The sequence below is a fragment of the Eubalaena glacialis genome, chromosome 18, assembly GCF_028564815.1.
Source record: "Eubalaena glacialis isolate mEubGla1 chromosome 18, mEubGla1.1.hap2.+ XY, whole genome shotgun sequence".
NCBI classification, from domain to species: Eukaryota; Metazoa; Chordata; class Mammalia; order Artiodactyla; family Balaenidae; genus Eubalaena; species Eubalaena glacialis.
Window position 1 is genome coordinate 56,867,214 of NC_083733.1, and position 27,465 is coordinate 56,894,678.

General features: G+C 44.7%; 2 protein-coding genes and 1 long non-coding RNA gene across 4 annotated transcripts; 2 read left to right on the forward strand and 1 right to left on the reverse strand.

Annotated features, from left to right (window-relative positions):
- The first annotated feature begins 1,751 nt into the window (after window positions 1–1,751).
- On the forward strand, window positions 1,752–10,301 carry PSMC4 (proteasome 26S subunit, ATPase 4). Its single transcript, XM_061173255.1, has 11 exons — window positions 1,752–1,839; window positions 2,754–2,852; window positions 2,977–3,163; window positions 4,567–4,713; window positions 4,794–4,903; window positions 5,007–5,100; window positions 8,625–8,792; window positions 9,242–9,318; window positions 9,463–9,631; window positions 9,839–9,894; window positions 10,067–10,301. Exons 1-11 carry the CDS (start codon window positions 1,804–1,806, stop codon window positions 10,178–10,180), a joined length of 1,257 nt encoding a protein of 418 aa, XP_061029238.1. The 5' UTR covers window positions 1,752–1,803; the 3' UTR covers window positions 10,181–10,301.
- LOC133078268 (uncharacterized) lies at window positions 7,300–15,493 on the reverse strand. 2 transcript variants are annotated; one of them, XR_009697857.1, is made up of 4 exons: window positions 15,450–15,493; window positions 12,332–12,526; window positions 11,256–11,390; window positions 7,300–11,169 (listed from the first exon to the last, which is right to left on the reverse strand). It is a non-coding gene; the product is annotated as an uncharacterized LOC133078268 (long non-coding RNA). The 2 variants fall into 2 exon arrangements; XR_009697858.1 differs by lacking the exon at window positions 11,256–11,390.
- An 88-nt stretch (window positions 15,494–15,581) lies between these two features.
- LOC133078265 (zinc finger protein 546-like) lies at window positions 15,582–25,764 on the forward strand. The gene is made up of 7 exons (XM_061173254.1): window positions 15,582–15,641; window positions 16,237–16,468; window positions 20,050–20,136; window positions 21,501–21,627; window positions 22,692–22,787; window positions 23,652–25,323; window positions 25,577–25,764. The coding sequence occupies exons 3-7, from the start codon at window positions 20,128–20,130 to the stop codon at window positions 25,761–25,763; spliced, it is 2,091 nt and encodes a 696-aa protein (XP_061029237.1). The 5' UTR covers window positions 15,582–15,641; window positions 16,237–16,468; window positions 20,050–20,127; the 3' UTR covers window position 25,764.
- Window positions 25,765–27,465: the final 1,701 nt, after the last annotated feature.

A 27,465-nucleotide genomic window follows, 5' to 3' on the forward strand; every position in this document is an offset into this window, starting at 1 on the left:
CTTTTTATTGTCCACCTTTTTTTTTTTTGCTTTATACATTTTTTTTTAATATAAATTTATTTATTTATTTATATTTATTTTTTGGCTGTGTTGGGTCTTCGTTTCTGTGCGAGGGCTTTCTCTAGCTGCGGCGAGCAGGGGCCACTCTTCATCGCAGTGCGCGGGCCTCTCACCGTCGCGGCCTCTCTTGTTGCGGAGCACAGGCCCCAGACGTGCAGGCTCAGCGGCTGTGGCTCATGGGCCCAGTCGGTCCGCGGCATGTGGGATCCTCCCAGACCAGGGCTCGAACCCGTGTCCCCTGCACCGGCAGGCAGACTCTTAACCACTGCGCCACCAGGGAAGCCCCTCATTGTAGTTTTGATGTGCGTTTCTCTAATAATTAGTGACATTGCACAAAAAAATTTTTTTATGACAGACTATATCAAATGTATGCACCACTGGTGGGAGTGTAAGTTAGTACTATAGTTTGACAGTGTCTGCTAAAGCTAAACACATACCTGCCCTGGAGTATATTCCCATGTTTACCAAAGAAATGTATTAGAATATTCATAGCATCAGTATAGTCCCAAACAGGAAAATATCCAGTTTTAGGCATATTCACACAATGGAAACCATACAGAAATGAAAATGAAAGAACTATCCCTACACACAATATGAATCTCACAAACATAATGTTAAGTAAAAGAAGGTAAAAACACAGTACACACTGTATGGGTCCCTAGAGAGTTTGAAACGGACACAGTAATCCATGCTGTTAGAAATCAGGTAAATGATAACTTTCAGAGGGGATGAGGGTGGCAGAAAGAGCATGTGCGGAGCTTCTGGGGGCTTCTCTGTTTGGTTTCTTGATCTGAGTATTGGTTATATGGGTGTGTTCACTTTGTGTAAATTCGTTGAACTGTACACTAATGATATGTATACTTCTCTGTACTTATACTTGAATAAAAAGTTTACTTGACAAAACTGTAGCTGGTGTGATGAACAGCGGCCAGAAGAACAGGCTTTGAGGACAGAGAGATCTGGGGCCCCGCGCTCTGGTTTCTGTCCCTGTAAAAGAGGGAACATAATGTCTGTCAAGATTCGATGAGGTGAGCACCTAAGACTCAAACACAGGGCCTGGTCTATACAGGCCTGCAGTTCTCCTGCGTGACCCAACTCCTGGCACCGCTGCCTCACCTTCTCCAGCCCTAATGCGTGGGTTCTACTTGATTCACGGTAATGAAGTAACTGGTAATGGCGGGCTTGGGGCTCCTCAGCCCCGGGATGGAGCCCGGTAAGAAGTGTCATTCTCAGGGGCAGCCCCCGTCTTCCCACCCCCGCGCGGGGGGCAACCCTCAGCTGCAGCCTACTTGGAAACCCCCTAAAAGAGCCCCTCTGCGAAACCCGGCCAAAGGCAGCTCCAGCCCCGCCACTAAAGAAAAAAGAGCACTTTGCCACCAGACTCTGACAGATCTCTGGGAAACTCCTCAGGTCAAAGAGCAACGAGGACAGCGCCGCCTGCCGTCGAGAAAACCCGCGCGCGAGAACGCCGTGCGAGACTGCGCCAAGGCGCGCTATTGCACACGCGCACCGCCCCGGGCCCGCCCGCGCGCTCGCGCGGTACGGAGTGCGCATGAGCATATCTTGGGGGAGGAGCTCAGGACGAGGTCGTTCTGCCCTTCACCTATCCGGCCTATCCGGCCGTCTCTCCTTGGTGTCTTAAACTACATTTCCCAGAACCCATCCAGGCCCTGGCTTTCCGGTGGCGTAAGCGGAAGCGGTGACTGGCTTAGGCCGGGCCGCACAGAGGCCGGCTTGGTCGCTATGGAGGAGATAGGCATCCTGGTGGAGAAAGCTCAGGTCCGGTGGGGCCTGGCTCGCGGGGAGAGGGCGAAGCCGACCTGAATGGGCTGTTGAGCGACTTCGGAGATCCAGGCCTGGATCTGAGTGTTTTCGGAGGTCTCAGTGGAGAGCTTCGTGCCGTCCCGAGGCCTGGGCTGTGGCTGAGTGATGTTGGGAGGGCAGTAGGGCTCGGAAAGCTGGGCTGGGGAAACGAGTGACGTTAGAGGTTCTTTGGGACTGAATGATTTCGAAGTTTAGCTGGGAATGCTGTGACATCGGTGACCCGGCGGCACTGGGGATGGGTCGGTAGTGAGTGATGTATGGGATTCGGCCGTGGGGCCGAATGATATCTGAGGCTGGGCTGGGGAGCTGACTGACATTCGGAGCTTAGCTGGTGTTGGAGGGCTGAGTAATGTATGTGGTCTGGCCGAGTGATGTTTGGGGACTACCTGGCCGCTGGATGACATAAGGGCCTAGTGTGAGTTGGAGTTCTGTGACATGAGGGGTCTTCGGGAGGTAATTGAGTAATGCCCGGACTGTATGAAGGCATGGTGACTTTAACAGTCAACTGAGAGAGCCATGTGGTATTAGGAACCTGTTGTGGGGGGCTGGAGGGCATTGGGGTCTGGTAAGGAGTTGATCAGACATGTAGGCCCTAGATGGGAGTTGGGTGACATTGCAGACATGTTACAAGTGGCATATGATACCAGAAGATCTGTTTGAAAGGCTGTTTGACCGAGGGGCCTGTGAGGAGTTGGGTGACTTCAGGAACCTGTTTAGGGGACTGAGAGGTTTCCAGGATCTATTTAGGGAGCTGAATGATGTCAGGAGCCTATTAGGGGCCAAGTGACTTCATGGTGAAGTGGGAGGGGGGCTCTAGATTCTTTCATAAGGGGACCTTCTTCCAACCTGAGTTTCCCTCCATGGTCTAGGATGAGATCCCGGCCCTGTCTGTGTCACGGCCCCAGACTGGCCTGTCCTTCCTGGGGCCTGAGCCTGAGGACCTGGAGGACCTGTACAGCCGCTACAAGGTACATTCAAACCCAATCCGGACCCTGCACAGGGCCCAGCATCCCATACTTCCCCCACCTTCCACTGCTCCTTGGCTCAGCAAGGCCTGGAGCCATCCCCTACCTCTTCCCTCTCTGCTCACAGAAGCTGCAGCAAGAGCTGGAGTTCCTGGAGGTGCAGGAGGAGTACATCAAGGATGAGCAAAAGAACCTGAAGAAGGAATTCCTCCACGCCCAGGAGGAGGTGAAGCGAATCCAGAGCATCCCACTGGTTATTGGGCAGTTTCTGGAGGCTGTGGATCAGAATACAGCCATCGTGGGCTCCACCACAGGTGCGTGGGGGTTGTTTACTCATCTGTTCATTCAACAGCTGCTAACTGTTTCCTGCCACGTGCCAGGAACTTACAACAGCAAACGAGGCAAGACAGTGTAATGGTATTTTTCAGAGTATTTTGAGTCTGATGCAAAAGTGGAAATATATTTTACGTTCTCTCTTTCTTTCTCTACGTGTGTGTATATAACTCATATAGTAAAAGTTTGACCAAACGATAGTTAGCCACACTATGTGTGACATACTCTAACTAGTTTCCCACTTTGTTCTAGTCTGTTTTGTTTTAAACAACGTTCTGATCATGACTCAAATGATTTCACAACTACTACTGGGTTGGGACCTGCAATTTGAAAGCACAGGTGAAGTGTTAAGAGATTGGGCTCTGGTAAGGACCCAGTATACGGGAGCTGCTGTTATTAACGTGGGTCTAGGCTCTGCCTTCATGATGGGCGTTGTCTCTGCATCTTATCTGTCTTTTCCTGCTTCTGGCCTCTGCTCCTCTGGACCAACCCATATTCTTATAAAGCTTGCGGGGAAAGGTGTGTGACTGGGCCTGGAATTGGACTGATGGGCTGGTAGTGAGGTAGTGAAGGGAGGGAGATATCCAAAATGAGGCCTGTGTCTTTGATCTTTAGGACTTATGGGGACAGTGGCTATCCCTGAGATGGCGACATGGGCAGAAAAGCGGTTTGCAGGGAGACAGTGAGGGCAGTCTGGGACATCACAGGGAAGTGTCTGGGAGGTCACTGGAGAGCCAGGTCTGAAGGTCAGGAGAGAGACTGAGGCCAGAAAGAGATGTGCATGTCACTACCATAAATGTAGAAGGTGGACTGGGGACGTGAGACTGGAGGCTGGGCGAGCAAGGAGGAGTCTGCTGCAGAGACCTAGATGGGAGAGGATGGTGCTGAATCAGGGCAGGGTCCCTGGGCAGGAGGGAAGGGATTAGTCAGAGAGACATTTTAGGAGGCTGGTGGACCGCCATGGTGACTGACGGGCTGTGGAGGGAAGCGGAGGAAAGTCCAGAATGAGGCTTAGGGCTCTCGCTGGTGACCCGGCACCATGGGCCTCCCTGAGACAGAGACCCAGGAGGAGCAGCACAAATGGGGAAGATACTGAGAACACGCTGAGACGTGGTGAGTGAGACGTGCCGTGGGGATGCCCACGGGCAGGCGTTCCAGGAGGCTGCTGGTCACCTGGGGCTGGAGCTCAGGAGTCAGGGACAGACAGGGAAGTTGTTAGTGTGGATGCGGGGGGTGGACTGGAGGAGGCAAGACTAGAAGCCAGGAGGGCCATTTGGGGTCTGAGTGAGATGCTGTCGGCCTGGAGGTACAGCTCTGAGGTCGGCAGTTTTGAGGTTCTGGCACTTCTCATTTTCCCCTCTCCCTTCTTGTCCTCTTCCCAAAGGCTCCAACTACTATGTGCGCATCCTGAGCACCATCGACCGGGAGCTGCTCAAGCCCAACGCCTCGGTGGCCCTCCACAAGCACAGCAACGCCCTGGTGGATGTGCTGCCTCCTGAGGCCGACAGCAGCATCATGATGCTCACCTCAGGTGAGGGGGCGCCAGGGCCAGGGAGGCCTGAGGGGACCCTGTGGGCCCGGCTGGGAGCCCCAGCTCTGCTCTCCCACCAGATCAGAAGCCAGACGTGATGTACGCGGACATCGGGGGCATGGACATCCAGAAGCAGGAGGTGCGGGAGGCCGTGGAGCTCCCCCTTACGCACTTTGAGCTCTACAAGCAGGTGAGGAGCTGGAGCTGGCAGGGAAGGGAGAGGCCGTCCCCACCATGTCTCCGGCTGGTGAGGGACTCCCCGGCTCACGCTCTTCTCCACCTTTGTGCTTCAGATCGGCATCGACCCTCCCCGAGGCGTCCTCATGTATGGCCCGCCCGGCTGCGGGAAGACCATGTTGGCAAAGGCTGTGGCTCATCACACGACAGGTGAGCCGCTTGGCCCTCCCCTGAGCTCTGACCTTCTGGGCTCTTCCGACCTTGCCCTCAGCTCTCTCATCCTCCCCAGGAAGTAGCGTGGCACAGCGATTAAGAACATGGGCTCTAGGGTCAAAGACCCAGTGTGCGTCTTACTGAGTGGCTGTGCCGTCCTGGGGAGGTGACTTTACTCTCGTGCCTCAACTTCCTCATCTAATAGAACACTCATTTCACAGCATGATTGTGGGGAATTAGTGAAATAATGCCATGTTTTTCCTACTAATGGGTCATTACTAATGACCCATTAGTAATTATGAATTCAAATTCATGGGTTGCAACCAGCATTTTAAAAAATGAAACAGAACAGAAAACGTTGGAGTCCACCCCACATAGTAAGAACTCGTATTGTTTGTGAACACACACAGACATTGTACACAGGTGTGCTGTGGTTGTTTACAGATGTATTTCTTCTTGTAGGTTCTAAACAAAAATGTCTGGAAGTCACTGTATTACTGTTTGTAAAGCCTAAAGACAGGACTCAGCTCATCTTAAAATCTTAATATATCTAAGCCAGGGAGCAGTAGAGGGCAGTGGGTAAGCAGTGTGTTTTCTGGGCCAGACTGCCTGTGTTTGAAATCTGGCGCCCCCTACAACTACTTATATAAGTTAGTACTACTTATGTAAGTTAGTTTATGTAACTACTTGGCAAGTTAGCCTCTCTGTGCTTCCATTTTTTAATTTTCTGGATTATTCAGAGGATTAAATCAATATAAAGCTTCTAAAACCATACCTGGCACGTAGTAAGTGGACAGTAAATGTTAGCCATTGTCATGATCATTCATTGAACTTCTGCTCTCCCAGGTGCTGGGATATAGGGATGAGTCAGACCTGTCCCCTGCATTGGAGAGTCTCCCAGTGTGGCTGAGAAAAAGGAAAATAAACACTCAGAACTCAGTCAGTTCATATTTATTGAGCACCTAATATGTACCAAGCTGTGTTCTAGGTGCGGAAGACACGGCAGTGAACAGAACAAAGTCTCCCTTCCTCGTAAAGGTGAAGCACTAACAGATGAATGAAGAGATTATATGTCATGTGGTGCTAATGCCTGAAGAAAACAACTAAGGGGCAGGGGATAGGGAATAACAGGGGCTGCAGCTTTATGTGCTGGGACTGGCGGTGGTCAGGGAAGACTTTTCTGAGGTGACATTTACATAAAGACCTAGAAGAAGCCTTGAGGGAGTGAGTCATGTGGACGTCTGGGGGAGGGAGTATGTCAGGCTGAGGGACTCGGATGCAAAGGCCTTGAGACAGGTGTGTGCTTAGTGTTCTAGGAACAGTGAGGAGGCCCCAGTAGTTGAAGCCAAGTGAGCAAGGGGGTTATGGTTGGAGGTGAGCTTGGGTGGGAATGGTCTGCAGAGTAGCAAATGCTCCAAGGAAGCAAGGAAGGTAGTGGGATGGCCCTAAAGGAGGGTTGCCAATCCATTCTGCGTAGGCTCTTAGGTAGGGATTCCCAGAAGAGAGGTGTGGAGCCTGTCAGGCACACAGCTGGGAGAAGGAATAGCATTTGCGAAGGCCAGGGGGTGGGAAAGAACTCATTTAGGGAGTCGTGAGTAGTGGTGAGTAGACCGTGACTAAACCCCACGAGGGCAGGGAACTTGTGCATTTGTCCTTTTTTGTGTTTCCAGTGCCCGCCCAGTAGCTGAATTGTGGTAGGTGCTCAGAAAATGACTGTTGAATGGCTGGCTGAAGGAGGGGCTGTGCAGCTCCAGGGATCAGAATGGGCGTGAATATAAATAGTCTTAGTGCTAACCTAAGAGATTTCGACTGTTGTCCTGAGATCAGGGTGGTTTTAGACAGGCAGGGTTCAATAGAAATACAGTTCCCCTCGAACAACAGAGGCTTGAACTTCGAGGGTCCACTTATACCCAGATTTTTTTCACATGATGCATGGTTGGATGAATCCGCAGAGGCAGAACTGCAGATCTGGAGGGCCAGCTATAAAGTTATACACAGATTTTATGCACAGAGGGTCAGCACCCCTAAACCCTGTGTTGTTCAAGGGTCAACTGTATAATGAAACTACATATATAATTTAAATTTTTAAGTACTCATTTTTTAAACAAGTTAAAAGAAGTAGGTGAACTTCGTTTAAGATATATGTTTTTTTATTTAACCAGTATACTCAAAGATATTATTATTTTAACATGCAGCAGATACAAAACTTGAGTTTTTTCTATAATTTTTTATTGTAGTAAAATATATATAGCATAAAATTTACCATTTTAACCACTTTATAAATATACAGTTTATAAGTGGCATTAAGTGGATTCACAGTGTTGTACAGCCATCACCACTATCCACTTCTGAGACTTGTTCATCATCCAAACTGTAACTCCATACCCATTAAACAATCATTCCCTATTTCTCCCTCCCCGCAGCCCTGATAACCTCTATTCTACTTTCTGTCTCTATGAATTTGCCTATTCTGGGCACCTTATATACATGGATGAATCATACAGTATTTGTCTTTTTGTGACTGGCTTATTTCCCTTAGCATAATGTCTTTGGGGCTTACCCATGTTGAAACATGTGCCAGAATTTATTTCCTTTTGAAGGCCAAATAATATTCCAAATAATATTCTATTGTATGTATATAGCACACTTTATCTATTCATTTGTTGATGGACATTTATTGAGATATTTTACTTTTTTTGTACTGTCTTTTGAAGTCTGGTGTGTATTTCACATTTACAGCACATCTCATTTTGGACCAGCCACATTTCGGTTGCTCAGTAGCTACTTGTGGCCAGTGGCCACCACATTAGAGAGGGACAGGGCTGCAACTTGCACAACTCCTAGTTTATGACCAGATCTACATAATGGACTTTGTGTCTCCTTTCTCTGTGGTGGCCGGAAGGAGTGTCCTGGAGGTTGCTCCGTGCAACACAAAGCCACATCCAGTCACTAACAAGTTAAACTCTAAGAAAAGATGGAAAGGAGTGGCAAGCCCAGAGCAAACCTGTCTTTAACCCCATTGCCACTTGTTGATTATGTCAGAGTATGTATTCCTGGTTCCTGACTCTTGCATGATATTCAAAAGTGGGTCCTTTGAGCTCTTGGTGAGGCAGCATGATGCCTGTGTATGGAAAACCTGTTTTCTTACTGATTTTTCAAGCACTCCGGAAATTCACATTTTTTGGTATGTTGGATTCCACGAATGTCTCTAGCTCTACTTTGTCGGTATGTTGAAGCACAGACACATTTTTTTTTAATACCCTGATTTTTAAATGTTGGGCCAAAAATTGACACATCCGGAGGCAGGATTCATGATTTGGGCTGCTGGGTCTCTGTGGGGTACAAGCTGGTCCTCCTGGCTGGATCTGGGACCCAGCCCAGGTCATGAGAGAATGACCTGGCTACTTGGAGTGGGTATCCAAAGAAAGAGATGTCCTCAAGGAATTCTCAGTTTCAGTTAAAGTATTATGGGGTCCTACAGGTGTCCCATTCTCATCTAACCCCTGTCATCCTGCCATCAGCTGCATTCATCCGAGTTGTGGGCTCAGAGTTTGTACAGAAGTACCTGGGTGAGGGCCCTCGCATGGTCCGGGATGTGTTCCGCCTGGCCAAGGAGAACGCACCTGCCATCATCTTCATAGATGAGATTGATGCCATTGCAACCAAGAGATTCGATGCCCAGACAGGGGGTGAGTGATGCCCAAACAGGGCCTGGGGTTTTTTTTTTTTTTTAAATGAATTAATTTTTTTGGCTGCGTTGGGGCTTCGTTGCTGCGTGTGGGCTTTCTCTAGCTGCGGCGAGCAGGGGCTACTCTTCGTTGCGGTGCCCAGGCTTCTCATTGCAGAGGCTTCTCTTGCTGCAGAGCACTGGTTCTAGGCGCACAGGCTTCAGTAGTTGCAGCGTGTGGGCTCAGTAGTTGTGACTCGCAGGCCTTAGAGCGCAGGCTCAGTTGTGGCGCACGGGCTTAGTTGCTCCGCGGCACGTGGGATCTTCCTGGACCGGGGCTTGAACCCGTGTCCTCTGCACTGGCAGGCGGATTATTAACCACTGTGCCACCAGGGAAGTCCCAGGGCCTGGGGTCTTGGGCAGGCTTGTCATGCGGGATGCCCTGGACTGACCGTGTTATATACTATCCAGCTGACAGGGAGGTTCAGAGAATCCTGCTGGAGCTACTGAATCAAATGGATGGATTTGACCAGAACGTCAATGTCAAGGTTTGGGGTTCAGGATGGGCAAGGGGAGGTGTGGTTGTGGGAATCAGGGAAGGATGGAGGCTGGCATGTGAGGAGATAGGTATTGCAACAGGATGGAGAGTATAGTGGGGACAGAGGTCTGAGCTGGCCTGTCCCCAATGCCAGGTGATCATGGCCACAAACAGAGCAGACACCCTGGATCCTGCTCTGCTGCGGCCGGGACGCCTTGACCGTAAAATTGAATTTCCACTCCCTGACCGCCGCCAGAAGAGATTGATTTTCTCCACTATCACCAGCAAGATGAACCTCTCTGAGGAGGTTGACTTGGAAGATTGTATCCTGACTTAGAAGCGAGGGGAGGGTCACCGTTGAGAATGGGGATTAGATCTCCACCCCTGCCATCACCCCCACCCAGATTGTGCAGGTGGGAGACCAAGGTCTGGGGAGGGGGATGGTGACAAAGACAGCCCAAGAATGACTTCTAGCTCCAGGCATTCACCCAGTCATGCGTGGAGTGGTTTCCTTAACTCACCTGCCATAGATGTGGCCCGACCAGATAAGATTTCAGGAGCTGATATCAACTCCATCTGTCAGGAGGTGAGTGATGGTTTCTCTCTAGATTGGGCAGGGGGTGTGTGAAGACCCTCCACTCTGCCGCAGTCCTGTCCATCATTGCCTCCCTGGGTCTTAGGCTGCGTCTGTCTCTTCCTGCACCATCACTAGGGGCGGGGAGTGCAGGGAGTAGATTTTAACTCTCATCCCTCAACAGAGCGGCATGTTGGCTGTCCGAGAGAACCGCTACATTGTTCTGGCCAAGGACTTCGAGAAAGCGTACAAGACAGTCATCAAGAAGGACGAACAGGAGCATGAGTTTTACAAGTGACCCCTCTACCCACACCACAGGGGCCGGGGGATTCTCTCACTTCCCCAACCTCTGTCCCCAAAGCTCGTTCTGTTTTTTCTTTACCCAGGATTGATTTATTCAATAAACTAACAAGATCAAATCTGTTTAATTTCTTCTTACAAGTGTAACTCCTTTGGAGAAGCTGGGCCTTGAATAGGATCCTCGGTGCCCCTCCTGCTCTCCTGACAGATGAGCAGTTGAGGTACATGGTCTGGGTTACAGCTTGAGAGAGAAGTAAAGAATTCAAACTAAATGACCAGAAATTTGGGGAAAGGGATGGAAAATGAGCAGACTGCAGTCCCTGACCAGAAAATAAAGTCTCTATCCATCTCCCCACCCACATTTCCTACAGGTAGTAGACCATTCGAGTCTCGGGCAATTCCTGCCTTCTTCACACTCAGAGGGAGTATCAAGGACACAGAGAACACCCATTGGAGTCCCCCAGAGCAGGGATGAGGGGGCAGGGGGGAGGTTGGATGCCTGGGTTCTGTGAAGGTCTCTGGCTCTTCATGCCATCTTGTTGGGGCACAGATGCGTTTGGTAGGACCAATTCTCACTTTCTCTTGAAATCTGTTTAAACACCTCTCCCTCTGGGGAGTCTTCTCTGATGCCCCAAGAAGAGAAGTAACCTTTCCCCTACGCTGCCCTGGCGTCGTGCACATGCTGTGCTTTGCACTCCTTACGTCTCCAAGTGCTTGCCTCCTCCAGACTGGAACCTCTTGTAGAGTAGTCAGGGATTGTAGCTTGATCACAATTCAAGTCCCAGCACCCACACATGGTAGACATTCAGTTCATGTTCCTTGAACAAAAGTATGAATGTCACTATATATTTGGGAGTGAGATGGGAAGAAGGTATAAGGAAAAATAGTTGAGGAATCACAGGTCCTTGAAGAGACGGGGGTGATTCTGCTAGATAAGCATGGCACGTTGAGCAGAGAAGTTAATTCTTCCTCTCTCCTGGCACCTCACTAAAACAAAAGTAAGGTATAAATTCACATGGACACAGGAAGAGAGAGGAGACGGCAGCAACACAATTTTGGAAAGAGGCAGATACCTGCTCATTGATGTAGCAGAGGAAACCTGAACCTGAACTCAAGGGAAGCCCGGAAACAGTCATCTTCCCCTTTCAGAAACCAGAGGTGCCAGGTTCTGAAGGTGAGGCCTGGAAACAGGAGGACTACCTGAAAGGCTGTATAAAAACCAGAACTGATACACTGATTATGCAGGAAACAAATGAGCTGTTGTTACTCCAGGCCCTGTGACCCTTCCCCAGCCTGGCTGAAGACCTCAGATTTACTCTGGAAAGGCTGGACCAGCAGCCTCTGGGCTGGTGTGCCTGGAGCAAGGATGAGAGCGGGGCCGTGCGGAAGACGAGACTGAGATTAAGTGAGATCCCTGGGCAGGCAATTGAAGGATTCCTTCTGAGGAAACCAAGCAGCATGAGAGAAACAGGAAAGTGGGTTGTTAAGACACCTAAAGTCCTCATCGTTCACATTCAGCAGCGGCTAATATCTAAAACTGATGAGTTTACAAAAGCGTGTAACTTAGATATATGGAAGTAAATTTCAAAAGAAACAAATGAGGATGGGAAGTCCTTGCCTCTTGGAAGTAGACAGGGAAATACAGGGTGAGGGTGCCATGGGAATGCTTTTTGTTTCTAATATACTTTACGTATATTTGACCTTTTAAAATAGGTACTTACAAAACGACAGTGACAAAACCACGCGGAAAAAAGGATTTTACAAGTCCTCTTGGAGGAGGGACGGTAAAGGAAGGAAACTGCTGAAGTGACAAAACACATCCTAAACATCAGTGATAAAGGGCAAAGAGATTGGGAAAAGAACAAAGCCATGTACCTAAGAAATGACAGCAGACTAGTGTGAGGCTAAAGCTATAACTGGTAAGAGGTGGTAGCCACTCACATTAGCTGGGAGAAGGGATATTTGGTATATTTTGTGGGTTGCCCAGCAATCTTGTTGTCTGTGCTTCGGCAAAATTATGAAATGGCCTACCATTATTATGGTCTCAGAGTGACCATAATGTTGATGTTCTGTGAGACTGTTCATGTGCAACAGGATAACAGGCCCAGCTGTGGGCACCAGGCCAGCTTTCAATACCACTGAGGCCTACCTGTAAGTGTCAGGCCAGTTCCTGGATGTCAGGGGCTGCTTTTTTTTGTTCTCAATTACGTGCTACCGCGTTAAGAGGGAAAAACTAAGGCCGGCTTGCTGAACAGCCCAGACACTTGTGCATTTTGGAAGTGGAGTCTTGAAAGCAAGTGTTTTCCTGCCAAGCGAAACACATACCGCTTTTCTCTGTTCTGCTCTGCAAAGACAAGAGGGAAAAAAACCCTTAAATATATGTAAACCTTTTTGTGTATTTGTTTTTAATTGTCTTAATTGTAAAAATAATACACATAAAGGAGCCCAAAATATAAATGTATAATGTAACAACTTATTATAAATAAAACACTTGCGTAACCATCATCCAAGGACCAGGCTGTAGGTTTCCACTGAAAAAGAAATTCCTACACAGCTGCCCATAGGCAATGATGATCCATTTTGTGAATACATCTGTAATTACTGCAATGGAGAGTGCACCCTGGATTGATACAGCCAGTTTGGACAAATGTCAATCATTTCCCCAGGTTTCATGTATTCTTTAGTAACATTTCCTTTGAGTACACCCAGCATCAGTAAGCATATCTCAGATGAGACTACAGTGCATGTACTGCTAAGTAGTTAAAAAGGACTCTGTTGATCAAAAATGACTCTGTACCAATGCAGCAACGTGACAAACGTCACCACTGTCTGCACAGACCAGAAGCCATGTCATGATGGCACAGATCACACCACAGCCAACCTAGATGACTCAAACGTGGTCTTCCATGTCAGCCTCAAAGGGAGAAGAGGAGGACGAAGGAGCATCAGAAGAAGCCAGAAGAAGGCAGTGCTCAACGTCCTAATGACTGCATAATTTTTTTTTACTTGTCCTCACAAATTATCCCAAAATATTACTTGGACATTTTGCTTCTTCTTCAGGATCTTAAGGTATATTTACTGTCTTACGTCATAGCATAGGAGGCTCCAGTGGAACGCTCAGAATGGTGACTCCTCCTGCTAAAGCAGGGACACATCAGGCCAGGCAGACGCCGAACCCAGAGTCCTGCAAGGGGGAGCAAGGTTCTCCCCAAAAGTCAGCCTGGTGACCTCAGTGGCCCAGCACCTGCTTATTTTGATTTTTATACCGATCCATATATATAATTGTGAGTTCATACCACTGCATCTAGTTTCAACCTGCCATCACAAGGTTCATTCTAGTTCTCTCCTTTTCCATATCTGAGGTTCCCCGCTGACAGGGAGAAGCTTGGCTGCTCCCAATGCACTTATTGGGTTGGCCAAAAAGTTCGTTCGTAATAGCTTCCAGAGAAGCCCGAATGAAATTTTTGGCCAACCCAATAATTTATTTACTTACTTGATCAGAACCCCACCTCCGGGCTTCCCTGGTGGCGCAGTGGTTGAGAATCTGCCTGCCAGTGCAGGGGACACGGGTTCGAGCCCTGGTCTGGGAAGATCCCACATGCCGCGGAGCAACTGGGCCCGTGAGCCACAACTACTGAGCCTGCGCGTCTGGAGCCTGTGCTCCGCAACAAGAGAGGCCGCGATAGTGAGAGGCCCGCGCACCGCGATGAAGAGTGGCCCCCGCTCGCCGCAACTAGAGAAAGCCCTCGCACAGCAACGAAGACCCAACACAGCCAAAAATAAATAAATAAATAAATAAATAAAATTAAAAAAAAAACAAAACGAACATGTTGGCGTTTACAAGACAACTGTGTCTACAAGAAACTAGGCCTACATTTAAAAAAAAAAAAAAGAACCCCACCTCCACGCCCCCCTGCCACTGTATGTAACAAACTCCTATCACTCTGTTGCGCCCTTCCCCATACAGATGCTCTCCTCCCCCTACTTGGGTTCTGAGCCTCACCACCTCCTATCCAACCGACATGAATGTCTCCAACACCCCAATTTGGGCTCCGACACCCAATGCTGGGCAGTACCCATACCCACATGCCCTTTTCACCCTGCTCAGGCTCTGAAATCCCGTACAGGGCATTCCTCCTGTGTGGACGCCCTCCTTATCCTGCTCAGGTTGACACTCCCATGCTGGACCATTCCACCACCTGGAACGCTCCCTAGTAAGCCCTGTCACCCTCCACCAAGCCACCAGCTGCATGCACACCCTTCTCATCCTGCTCAGGCGCAAAGACCCTGCTCTAAGCCCATCTGATGGCTTTAGGACTGAATTGCTCAGGAAGGGAAGGGAAGAGGAAGAGCAAAATGTGTTAGCATCTGACTAATTGCGGGCTCACTACACTATGGCACGCTGCCTTTCCAAGCATAAAGCTATTCCCTCAGCCCAAGATTCTCAAATGTATCTGCCATGAGACCCCTAACAGCACAGAAGAGTGGAAAAAATTCCTTCATATTTAAAAAAAATTACTATGATTTACATTTTTCTCTAGGAAAAAATTCATTTGATTCTATACAAAATTGTTTGACAGATACATTACAAATCTTCGGTCCAAATCTTGAAATACAGCTGATGCTGCAAGAAGATGCACCATATTCTTTTTATAATAGGCCTGTGGCTGCACACGATCACACACACCCAGTCGCGAGGCCACTGGCACCCGTGACGTTCTACACGCAGATCCTCAGATTCACACAGCCTCGCTGCACTCGCCACTCAACCACCCCAGTCACACAGCGACCCGCACACCCACCCCATCACACACACATCACCCACAGTCCAGCACAGCCGGTCTCCCACCGCGCCTCTCACCTCACTGCTCAGTCACGAATCACACTCCAGGCTACTTTCTGTGGCCTCCCTCCTGTCAGGTGCCGCTGCAGGCACACACCGTCTCGCACCCAAAGAATTACACACACGCAGAAACACAACTCACCCTCAGCCAGAGGCGGGGTCGGCCCCGCAACCCTCACGGCGTCGCGCACGTGAAGACAGGTGCACACACACAGACACACGCTCATGAGGCCAGGTACAAAGGGCCACACGCCTGTGAACCACGCGAGGGGACTACCCCGAGGGAAGAATCTGACAGAATCCGCCTCGCACGTGCTCTGCCTCAAGACGGCACCCACGGACGCACTCGGCGGTAAAGACTCTGGAGGTCCGTCGAGGCTCGCACAGCCTGGACGGGTCCCCGCTGTGAGTTCTCTCAGCTTACCTCGCGAGGGCGCGGGTCTCCGGCTCCGCGACTGAAGTCGCTCGGTCCCGAGCGTGCCTGCGCCTGCGCACTCAGAGCCCAGCCCACCGGCTTCCGGCTGTGGACTACATTTCCCAGAAGCCCCAGGGGGAGGTGTAAACTTCCACCCGGAGGGCCCCTAGCTGTGCGTACTGGGTTTTTCAGCCACCGCGGGTGAGTTAGTCGAAACCTGGGGAGAAGTTGGTGCTAGGTGAGACGGAGCAGGACTCGTCTGGGGTAGGGAAAGGGATGGAGCTGTAGCCCAGAGTGAGGAGCCCAGGGCGCATCGTGCCCGCAGCCTCAGGCCTGTATTGGAATGAGGAGAAGGGGGGGGGGGGGTTGTGTGACTAATTGTGACAGGCTGTGTGTGTGTGTGTGTGTGTGTGTGTGTGTGTGCGCGCGCGCCCACGAGCTTTCCAGAACCAAGTTGGGCCTCCTGTCGGTGGGCGCGGTTGTCATTCTGATACTGGTGCTTGGCTCAGTGGTGTGTGTGACTGACCCACGCTCCTGCTGCTTTCCCTTTCCTTCCCACACAGCCCGGGTGTCTGTATAGACTTTCCCAAGAGGGAAGTCAAATATTGAACCCTAGAATGAAGATTCCCAGAAAGCAAGAAGACACAGTCCTGGGCTTGGGATGGGACTTTTAGAGCTAAAAGTGTCTCCAAGACAAACTCCTGGCTCGAAATGGTGGGAGAGGTTCCTACTTGGAGGCGCTGTGGGTGCTGCTACATTTTTCAGAACCACAGCTTTCCCATATCTCTGATTCTAGGAATCGGCTGTGATTTCAAAGACAGGTTCCAGCCTCCCTGTCTCACCTGGTCATATGTGTGAGGTCGGAGCTGATGTGGCCCTGGAGGGGACTTCTCCGTCTCTCTGTGCTCTAAGAAAGGCCTGAAGAAGGTCTCATGATTTCCTTCTTCCCCAGTCCTGCCATTCTCCCCCAAGAAGTATCCTGAGCAGGAGGGGGAAATTGTTGTTGCACATCTAAAAGTACAGATCAGGTGAGTTTCTACTTCCTCTTTGTTCATAAATGCATCTTTGTTTTTAGTACATGGAAGCATTTGCTTTTCTTTTCATGAAATGTCCAGTGGCCTATTCTAGGCCTTCCTTCCCAATGAATGAGGGGCCGGGCAGGTGGCCCTCTCTCACTCACTTTTTATAATAGTAAGAAATATATATCCTGGAGTCTAAAGTTAAATCTTTGTTTTATTGAGATTAATATTTAAGTGGAATCACATCATTGATCTTCTGCAGAACCTAAGTTTAAAAGTAAGGCAAGATCAGAGGTAGTCTGACCGGTGTCAGTAAGTAAATGACACGGGCATCTGTTTTTTAAGGTGTTTAGGAGCAGGAATGTGAATGGAAGTCTGAGTGTGGAAATCTGTATCATCATGCTCAAGGGTTTCTTCCAAGGAATCAGTTGAGTTGAGATTTATGTTTATAAAGAGTTTGTCAAAAGAAAAAAAATGTACATATGAGTAAAGTAATATTCATTGTGATGAACGATAATACTCAAATTTTAAATTTTATATGAATGTCATTTACTATTATTGGAATTCAGAGACATTTTACAAGGGTTATATCCAAAGCGATATTTCAGTTGATTATTCAGTGGAGAAAGAGAAAAAGAACCAAACACTGTTCTGTCTGCTTTGCCCAAATTTTCTTATTTAGTCTGCAGATGCCCCTCACCTGACATGTCCATTCAGAGGAGAATTTTGTCAGTAAAAAGTTCTTATTGTATTGAAGAAGAATGTTCAAGAATTGGTAGGCTTTATTATAATGGTCACACTGATTCCCTTACTATTCCCACACATGTCAAACAGATTTGCTTCCAAGAATTTTCAAATATTTTAAAATTGGATATAGATTTATTGTATACTTAAGATTATGGAATTAATGCTCATTTTTTGCAAAAAGAATCAGTTATTCAATTATATTATATGATGGACTTATAAAAAAGAAAGTTAAATAGCCTCAGCACCACTATTAATACTTCGGGGAAGTTTTTTTTTTTTATACTATGCTTTTTGAATTTTATTTTGGAACATCTCATTCAGATCAAAGTGACAACAAAACTTGTAGTAATAAACAACAAAAATTCCATGAGGAGTGATTTGTTGAGCCAGATTTATTTAGAATTCTACTAGAAGTCTTTTCTTAGGTAATGACATTCTTAGTTCTCCCTTAACCAATTGTAGTGAGTTCTAAAATATTTAGATCCCAGCTAGTAAAATTGAAGTTTTGAACCCAAACTCATAATTTCTTTTTTTAAACTTTTTATTTTATACTGGAGTATAGTTGATTAACAATGTGTTAGTTTCAGGTGTACAGCAAAGTGATTCAGTTATACATATACATGTATCTATTCTTTTTCAAATTCTTTTTGGGGAGGTTCATTTTAGCAAAATTTTTTTCTCTCCAGCTGTATATGTGTGTGTGTGTGTGTGTGCACAGAATAGAAATTATTCTAATTGAACATTCAAAGGACACAGACTCCCCAACTCCTATTTAGAAAAAGTAATTCTACCATAGGTTTCTTATACCTCCATGATTATAGAAAGAAGAGGAAAGTGCCAATGAACCCCTCTAGTTTGACAAACCTTCCAAGTATTTACACCTCCAGACTTACGCCTTTTAGGGCTATATAAATCAATTCAGAGTAACTATTATGGCATAATTTATCAAATAAGATAACCTTCAGGTTACACTTTTTTTAGATTTTTAAAGTTGCTTTCACAGGACATAGCAATACCCTCTCCAGTCCAAGTATCTTTTAATGCAAATAACATTTTAGAAGACAGATTTATAATAGTAGGAAATAGAATAAAATGGTAATAACTATAAATATTCATGTAAATCTTTACATAGGACAGGAGAGTAAGATTGAACCTCTTATTAACGTTCTCCATTTAATACCTTATTAGGATCTTTACTTTAGCTTTATGTTGAAGAATGCTGTCTCTTCTTTGGTAGCTGCAGGGACGAGGAGAGATTTGGTTAGCACTTCCAAGCCTTGCCTCTAAAATATTTAAAATGTCATTATAAAAAAGAGTGGGCATGAGACTCAAATTTTACTATAAAAGAAGAAAGTAGAAAATAATTTTATCTAATAACAATACTATCTAACTTTTATTTAGTAATTATATGTCATTAAGTGGTATCTATGTAATATCCCAACCTTCATGACAACTGTAGGAGGTAGGTGCTATTCTTATCCCTGGTTTATCAATAAACTAACTGAAAAGTTGGTAGTTGTCAGACTAGGACTCACATTCTGGAAGTCTGACAACAGAGTCTGTATTTATGAATGACATTATAATCCCTCCCTTCATTTTACATACTTCTTTGTTTTGTTTTGTTTTTTGGCCGCACTGTGCTGTTTGCGGAATCTTAGTTCCCTGACCAGGGATTGAACCTGGGCCCTCGGCAGTGAAAGCGCAGAGTCCCAACCACTGGACCGCCAGGGGATTCCCTATAATTCTTTAATTTGCCTGTAGCAGTCAGTAATTCATCATGAATGTCTTTCTCCAACATTAATAAGGCCTAGTGTGCCATCATAACTGACCATAAGTTATGTAACCTGTTGCCTCCTGTAGCTATTTATTTTTCTAACCGTTGGTTACTCTAAGTTGTTATATGATAAACATCTTGTGCATGTATCTGAGTGTGCTAAGAAAAACTGCCAAAAATGGAATTTTGGTCAAATAACAGACATAAGGGCTCACAGTATGCTGAATCTCATGATAGTAGTTAGAGGAATACACGCACTGAAACATAGTTTCTATCCCTTAAGTTTCTTGTTATACAGCAAATAATATAAAATCAGAGTAGACAGAATAAGCATGAGATAGGAGGTAATAAAGCCACTAGAGAAATTCAGGTCACATGCCTTGGGAATTCATAGGAAGGAGATATTATACCTCTAGCAACCTCTGTCAGGTTTTGACCAAATTATTCTGAGTTCAGAGGAACTCTACGGTAAAAAATGGAATTTAGGCTGTAGGATTCATACCAGCTCTGTCCAGTAGAGCTTTCTGTGGTGATGGATATGTTCTGTATTTACATTCTCCAAATGGTAGCTACTAGCCACATGAAGCTATCGAGCACATGAAAGGTGGCTGGTGCAACTGAGACACTGAACTTTTAATTTTATTTAATTTTACTGAATTTAAAATTTTGATCTGATTTAAATAGCCATATGTGGCTATCATGTTGGATCGCACAACTTCATAACTTACAGTTTTTTTTTCTAATGATGTTAGATTCAAAGTGACACTAGTGGAACAGCTACAGATCAACATCATCAGCAATTGGGGTGGACTAGAGACCCTTCTGCTAGAGGGCCTGGTCTGGCTTCATGCAGGAGGCCGCTGCTCTGTGTCTACACTTGTGCAGCTGGTTCCCTGTGGTATAGGAAGGGTTCGGCTTCGTCCAAGCTCCCTCTTATCTCTCCTGATTTGTATGTGGGGCACTGTGGGGTGGAAGTAGAAAGAAGGCAAAACAGGATCATATTAACTTAAGTCATTTTGGGATTTCTTTGAGACACGCCTGGTCTCAAAGCTTCCTCTTCCTCCCCCAGTCCTGGCTTCTCTGGACTCTGTGCTTTTCGAGTGGAGGAAGCCCAAAGAGGAGAACCAGTTCTTGCGGTTCTACAACCATGGCCCATGTAAGTTCACGTTTATCCTCCTTGAGATGTTGTGGTTTTGAATTCATGTGATCATTTTTATTACCCTGAGACTTCCTTCCTAAGACAACCTGATTGCTGAAGCTGCACCCAGTTGCTCTGATCACAGTGAAGGATGGTGTCCTACAGCCTAGTGGCCTCCTCCTTTGCCCCTCTTCTCTCTTTGCCCCTCTTCTCTCTCACCTGTGTTCACCTATTCATCACCTCTCCAAGTGCCCAGTCTCTCTCAGGAGCATTGATGGAGCAGTGATGGATGAAGTTGCTTGAGGGAGATATTTGAACTTCCCTTGTTAGAGTCATGATTCTATGACACAGAGATGATGGTCCATTAGATTCCACAGACCTGAGTTTTACAGGTTGATAAGATGGAATTTAGTGTTGAGTGGTCTGCATGTGATGAGATCCCATACCCTGAGAAACTTATAGGACTAGATTGGAGTGTGACTGAGGCCTGCACGTGGGGATATCAGGGATCTATCCAGGGGGTCCCCAGAGGGATGAATAACAGGACAAAAGTCAATTTTGTGGTTGAGGAGGCTGTGCTGGTCTCTAGTGACATCAGTGTCATTGTGGATCATCCTACATCAGCATCCTCCAGCTCAGGATCAAGACAAGTGTTCCTGAGGGATGGTGGCAGCAGGTAGGAAGACCCTCCAGATCCCTAATGGGGAATGAAGAAAGGCTAATGGGACTGGGGAAGACCTTAGACATCTTGTCCAAAATAAATGCCTAAATATGACAGAAGGATTAGTCTGATATATCCACAAGATGGATGATTAGCCAGCCGGTAAATAAATTAACTAAAGAGTTTGTCATTTGTTATAACAAGGAAAAATGCTTATGACATTTTCTTGCATAATGATGAACCTGAGTTTTAAGGAAATCAAATGTCAATCGAGTCCTATTTTCTAAGATAGAGATTTTAGAGTACTTTTGGGGAAAAACAATTCATTACTTCATTTTTTTTTTTTTAATTCCTTAAAAAAAAAAAATTCCTTGAAGGGAAAAGAGAATGGAACTCACATTTCTTCAGAACTTAAACCGCAGGTACGTGATAGGCAGTGTGCTTATTTATAGGATTTCATTTCATTGGGAACCTTTGATTATTTTATTCATTCATTCATCCCATGGTATACAGAACATTCTGTTTGTACCAACTGTATTCTTTAAAAGCATATAGGCACTCCACTTTAGAAATCACTGATTTTCTTATTCTTCCCTACATATCACGGGCTTGAACCTCAGTTTACGGCTTGCTATATCATTGCCTCTTTCTTGCAAAGCGGTTTTCCATCTTGAAAATACATTTAAAATGTTGTTTATGATACATCGGTCTGTCATTTCAGATGTCCTTGTCATTCAAGGACGTGGCCATAGACCTCTCCCAGGAGGAATGGGAGTGCCTGGACCCTGTTCAGAGGGCCTTGTACAGGGATGTGATGTTGGAGAACTACAGCAACTTGGTCTCATTGGGTAAGGATATCTGTGCAAATAACTGACAATCTGTTTTCTGGAATATCAGTTTTCTCCACTGTTGAATTTCAGAGCTCTGTTTTAAGACACCAGCTGAATGTCTGCCCCCTATTTTGAAAGAAATGGTTTGAGCATTATTGGGCTGGAAATAGGCACTTGGTTAAGCATCATCTTCTCCATCCTGCAGTGACCTTCTCTCTTCCCTCTGGCCCTTCCTATAATTGCCTGTTTTTCTAAATTAGTCCTAGATTTGAGTCCCAAGACATTTTCAGAGAAGCCAGGTGTCATATAATGGGTATGCTCAGAATTCCTGTAGCTGCTCTGTGTTCATGTCTGACTCACTTGAAAAGAGATTAGCTAGCCTCAGGGTTTTGTGTTTTTGTGATCAGATGAACCTCTACATTTTATATAGTGGTGAACTGGGTTAACAATATCCATTTAAAATTCAAGCAAACATATCCCATCTGAGAAAAGACGTATTCTCTTCAACCTACTTTGTGCTTGAAAATTCTAGTCTGTGAATTTTGCATTTTCTATTGAAAGAATTCTGAGGAAGAACTTGGAAGTGTTTTAGGAAACAGTATTTTTCTTTTACGTAAGAAAATAATAAGAACAACAACAAAAATAATACTACATGTTAGGCATCCTTGCAAGCCCTTACATATATTAATTTATTTAATTCTCACAAGAGCCCTATGAAGTAGGTAACATTAGGCCCATTTACATTGATAAAAGCATAATACACGGAAGCAATAACAGCTGGTGGGTGACAGAGGATCTGAACCCAGACCATAGGGCTCCAGAGTCTGTGTCCTCAACCCCTCTCTATACTGCCTTTAAAAGCAGAGCAGACCTTTTCCCTCCCCTATCTGGCCTCTTTAGTCCTATGACCATGAGTCCATGTAAATGTCAATATTCTTCAATGGCCTTTTTTCATTCTATCAAATACTATTTTGACCTACAATTTAATATAAATGTAACCAAGTCTAAATTAAGTCATTTTGAACTTACGGGGTTTTTGTTTGTTTGTTCTAAATCATGTGGCATTTCTTTCGTGTGAGCAGGATGTTCCTCTCCTAAGCCAGACGTGATTACTTTATTGGAGCAAGAGAAAGAGCCCTGGACGGTAATGAGAGAAGGAACAAGAAGCTGGTACACAGGTCAGTGATGGCAAATCAGGCGAGGGGGATGCCGTCACAAGTTATAGCCCTTTGGGTCAGGGAGAGGCATGGCCCTAAGATGTTGTTTGGAAAGCTCCTTTCAAAGGCCCAAGGCCTGTGGGGAAAAGGCCTGAAATCTGGGAAAACATTCAAATCCTCTCAACATGAGCTCCCATATACAGGACTTGTTTCTATAGATTTTGATTCCGCTTGTCTGGGTCGGTGCCTGAAGAGCAGTATATGTAAGGAACTCCCCTACATCCATCCTAAGTAGGAGGACCACTGACTTAACTTGTTCCTCTAATCACTTATTTTACCCTCTTTTAGAGTCACATCATTAAGTCTTTTGCCTTCTTTCAAATTGCATTACAGTTTAGAGTTCTCTAAATCAGGATCCAGCAAACTTAGGCCCAGGGGCCAAACAGTTCACCATCTGCTTTTGTATGGCTCACAGGCTAAAACTGGTTTTTACATTTTTAGTGGTTGAAAAAAATCAGAAGAAGGATATTTTGTGAAACATAAAAATTTTTGAAATTCAAATTTCAGTATCCGTAAATAAAGTGGTATTATAGTATACCTACATTTATTCAATTACATACTGTCTATGGCTGCCTTTGAGCTATAAGAGCAGAGCTGAATAATTGCGACAAAGACCACATGCCCTACAAAGCCTAAAATTTTTACTCTCTGGCTCTTTACAGAAAAAGTTTGCAGACCCCTGCTCTAAACCTTTTCATCTAATGTGTGTTGTTTTTAGTTTGTCTTTTATTTCGACTATGAGATGCAATCCCTTATTCTACCCCAACATAGAAAAATCACATCACAGCATTTGTTTCCTTCTTGGTTTTTTTTTTTTTTTTTCAGATTTGGAGTCTAAGTATGTCACCAAGAAGTTATTTCCAGAAAAGGACATTTGTGAAATATATCTGTTTCAGTTGCAGAGAGTGGACAAAAGTAAAACTTACATCCATGAGGATACCATTTTCAGAAATGATTTGCAGTGTAAACATGAGTTTGAGAGACAAGAAGGACATCAAATGAGATGTGCTAGTCAAATGATAATCCAAAAACATATACCTCTTCTTCTGCATCAGAAAATTCATGCTAGAGAGAAATCATATGAATGTAAGGAATGTAAGAAGGCTTTTAGACAACAGTCATACCTTATTCAACATCTGAGAATTCATACTGGTGAGAGACCCTATAAATGTAAGGAATGTGGGAAAGCCTTTTGTCGTGTAGGGGACCTTAGAGTACATCAGACAATTCATGGCGGGGAGAGACCCTATGAATGTAACAATTGTGGAAAGACCTTTAGGCTTCATTATCATCTTACTGAACATCAGAGAATACATTCTGGTGTGAAACCCTATGAGTGTAATGAATGTGGGAAGGCCTTTAGTCGTGTTCGAGACCTTAGAGTACATCAGACAATTCATGCTGGGGAGAGACCTTATGAATGTAAAGAATGTGGGAAGGCCTTTAGACTTCACTATCAGCTCACTGAACATCAAAGAATTCATACTGGTGAGAGGCCTTATGAATGTAAGATTTGTGGAAAGACCTTTAGGGTACAACGACATATTAGTCAACATCAGAAAATTCATACTGGTGTAAAACCCTATAAATGTAATGACTGTGGGAAGGCCTTCAGTCATGGCTCATACCTAGTTCAACATCAGAAAATTCATACTGGTGACAAACCCTATGTATGTAAAGAATGTGGTAAGTCCTTTAGTTTTCATGCAGAACTTACTCGACATCATAGAATTCATACTGGTGAGAAACCCTATGAATGTAAAGAATGTGGAAAAGCCTTTCGTCTCCAAACAGAACTTACTAGGCATTGTAGAATTCATACTGGAGAGAAACCCTATGAATGTAAGGAATGTGGGAAGGCTTTTATTTGTGGCTATCAACTTACTTTACATCTGAGGGTTCATACTGGTGAGATTCCCTATGAATGTAAGGAATGTGGGAAAACCTTCAGTAGTCGCTATCATCTTACTCAACATTACAGAATTCATACTGGTGAGAAACCCTATGGATGTAAAGAATGTGGGAAGGCCTTTCGTCTTCAAGCAGAACTTACCAGACATCACAGAATTCATACTTGTGAAAAACCCTATGAATGTAAGGAATGTGGGAAGGCCTTTATTCGTAGCAATCAACTTATTTCACACCAGCGAATTCACACCAATGAGAACACCTATGAGTGCAAGGAATGTGGGAAGATTTTTAGTCGTCGCTACAATCTTACTCAACATTATAAAATTCATACTGGTGAAAAACCCTATGTATGTAAAGAATGTGGAAAGGCCTTTCGCTTTCAGACAGAACTTACTCAGCATCACAGAATTCATACTGGTGAAAAACCCTATAAATGTAAGGAATGTGGGAAAGCCTTTATTCGTAGCAATCATCTTACTCAACATCACAGAATTCATACTGGTGAGAAACCCTACGAATGTAAAGAATGTGGAAAGACCTTTAGTCGGCACTATCATCTTACTCAACATCACAGAATCCACACTGGTGAGAAACCCTACATATGTAATGAATGTGGGGATGCTTTTATTTGTAGTTATCAACTTACCTTACATCAAAGAATTCACACTGGTGAGATTCCGTATGAATGTAAGGAATGTGGAAAGACCTTTAGTCGCCGATATCATCTTACTCAACATTTTAGACTTCATACTGGTGAGAAACCTTATGGGTGTAAAGAATGTGGGAATGCCTTTCGTCTTCAAGCAGAACTTACTCGACATCACACAATTCATACTGGTGAGAAACCCTATAAATGTAAAGAATGTGGGAAGGCCTTTAGTGTTAAGTCAGAACTTACACGACATCACAGAATTCATACTGGTGAGAAACCCTATAAATGTAAAGAATGTGGGAAAGCCTTTATTCGTAGTGATCAACTCACTTTACATCAGAGAAATCATATTAGTGAGGAACCCCCATTCATAATGTAAAGAGGATACAGTGGCCTTTAGAAAATGCCTTTTATAACAACAGAATTCATAATAAAGTTTTTACTTGTTAGGGAATATATGGGAATCCCTTTTGCTTCGTGCTCAAAACTTAACAGCAGTAGTTTTATACTATATATATTGATTTAAAGAGTTGAAAAATTACAGCATCACCCAGCCTTGGTTAACTTTAGAGAATGATACTGCTGCAGTACATCTCAAACCAAGATAAAGGGTACCCCCTCCCCCCTCAAAATTGTTGTTGACCAATACTTTTACAAGACACAATGAAATTGGATTACCAGATACATGAAATTGAAAGAAAAACAAACATACAAAATGAAAGCCCCCAATTTTTTATTATTGGACTTAACAGACATAAATTAGCTCTGTCATTTTTCTGTAAAAGTCTCTGAATGTTTGCTCTCGGTGTCTGTACCTTAACTCATTGCAGAACAGAAGCAAACAACCTGTGGACCAACATCAGTACATGGACCACACTTTATATAGCATTGTAACAGAAAGTAATTCTGTCAGTGTAACAGATGTGGGAAAAGACTTCAGCCGTAGCAAATCTTCACTATAGTTCTCATAATTCCACCCTTGCCTGTGTGGTATTGGCAAGACACTACTCCCCTCTGTGCTTTATTTTATTTTATTTTACTTTATTTTATTTAATTTTTTGTGTGCCTCAGTTTTAAAGTGGTGATTATAGTACCTACCTAATAGTACTTTTGTAAGGATGAAATGTTAATAAAAAACAAAACCTTTAGAAGAGCATTGTTCAATAAATATTATTTTATTATTAGGGATATTAGTAAGTTCATGTGAGAGGAAGACCCTGTGAATATAAAGAATTTGTAAAAACTGTCCACCACCTTTCATTTTGTTTACTTAAATTAATAATTATGGATAAAGTTTAGTAAAATAAACTTTCACTTCTAAAATTCAGAAGTCATTTCTGAAAACTAATGTGAGAAAGAAATCTCTAGAGTTGATGGATATGGAGATTATGAGAGAAAGCTTTTGAAGAATCAAAGCTTTTGAAGAATACCATAATGCTTTTTCTTTTATAATCCGTAAAGCAGACATGTTACAGTCTTCTTTTTCTGCCCCAAATTCATGATAAATTAGAAACTAACAATGAAAAGGCCACTGTCCATTTGGAAAAAAATAAAAGAATAGTACAGGGAACACTGGTATGCCCTCTCTAGATTCAGTGATTGTTAAAACGTTGTCATATTTGGTTTGCTTCTGTATAATTTTTGACATATTTTTTGCTGTGGTATTTAAGTATAAATATAGACATTATAACATTTCACCTCTCTGTATATATCATGTAACTCCTAAGAATAAAGGCTGCCTCCTACTTAATCACTATATAACTTCACACCGAAGGAGAGTAACAGCAGTACCATATCTGTAATATTACAGATAGATAAGCAGTGCCTTAACCCAACATATCTAAAAGAATGTCTCTGGGAACAGTAGTATTTAATGGTACTTGAAAAATGTTCTGTGGTCACAGATACTTATGAACTTCTAAATACTAAATCCATTCTAAGAAAAAAATGCTAATTATCACGCTAGCAAAGGACTTAAGAGGCCTACAAAAAGAAAATTTGCTTAACTTAGTTTATCTTACTGTATCTTAAACTTTACTAAGGAAGTCCCACTCACAATACCTAATTTCTTTGGGA

Coding starts and splice junctions, on each gene's coding strand:
- PSMC4 (XM_061173255.1), top strand. CDS start 1,804: ATGGAGGAGATAGGCATCCTGGTGGAGAAAGCTCAG. Junction 1,840..2,753: donor TCCTGGTGGAGAAAGCTCAG/GTCCGGTGGGGC, acceptor TCCATGGTCTAG/GATGAGATCCCGGCCCTGTC. Junction 2,853..2,976: donor ACCTGTACAGCCGCTACAAG/GTACATTCAAAC, acceptor CTCTGCTCACAG/AAGCTGCAGCAAGAGCTGGA.
- LOC133078265 (XM_061173254.1), top strand. Junction 22,788..23,651: donor AACAAGAAGCTGGTACACAG/GTCAGTGATGGC, acceptor TTTTTTTTTCAG/ATTTGGAGTCTAAGTATGTC. Junction 25,324..25,576: donor CATCACAGAATCCACACTGG/TGAGAAACCCTA, acceptor ATTCATACTGGT/GAGAAACCCTATAAATGTAA.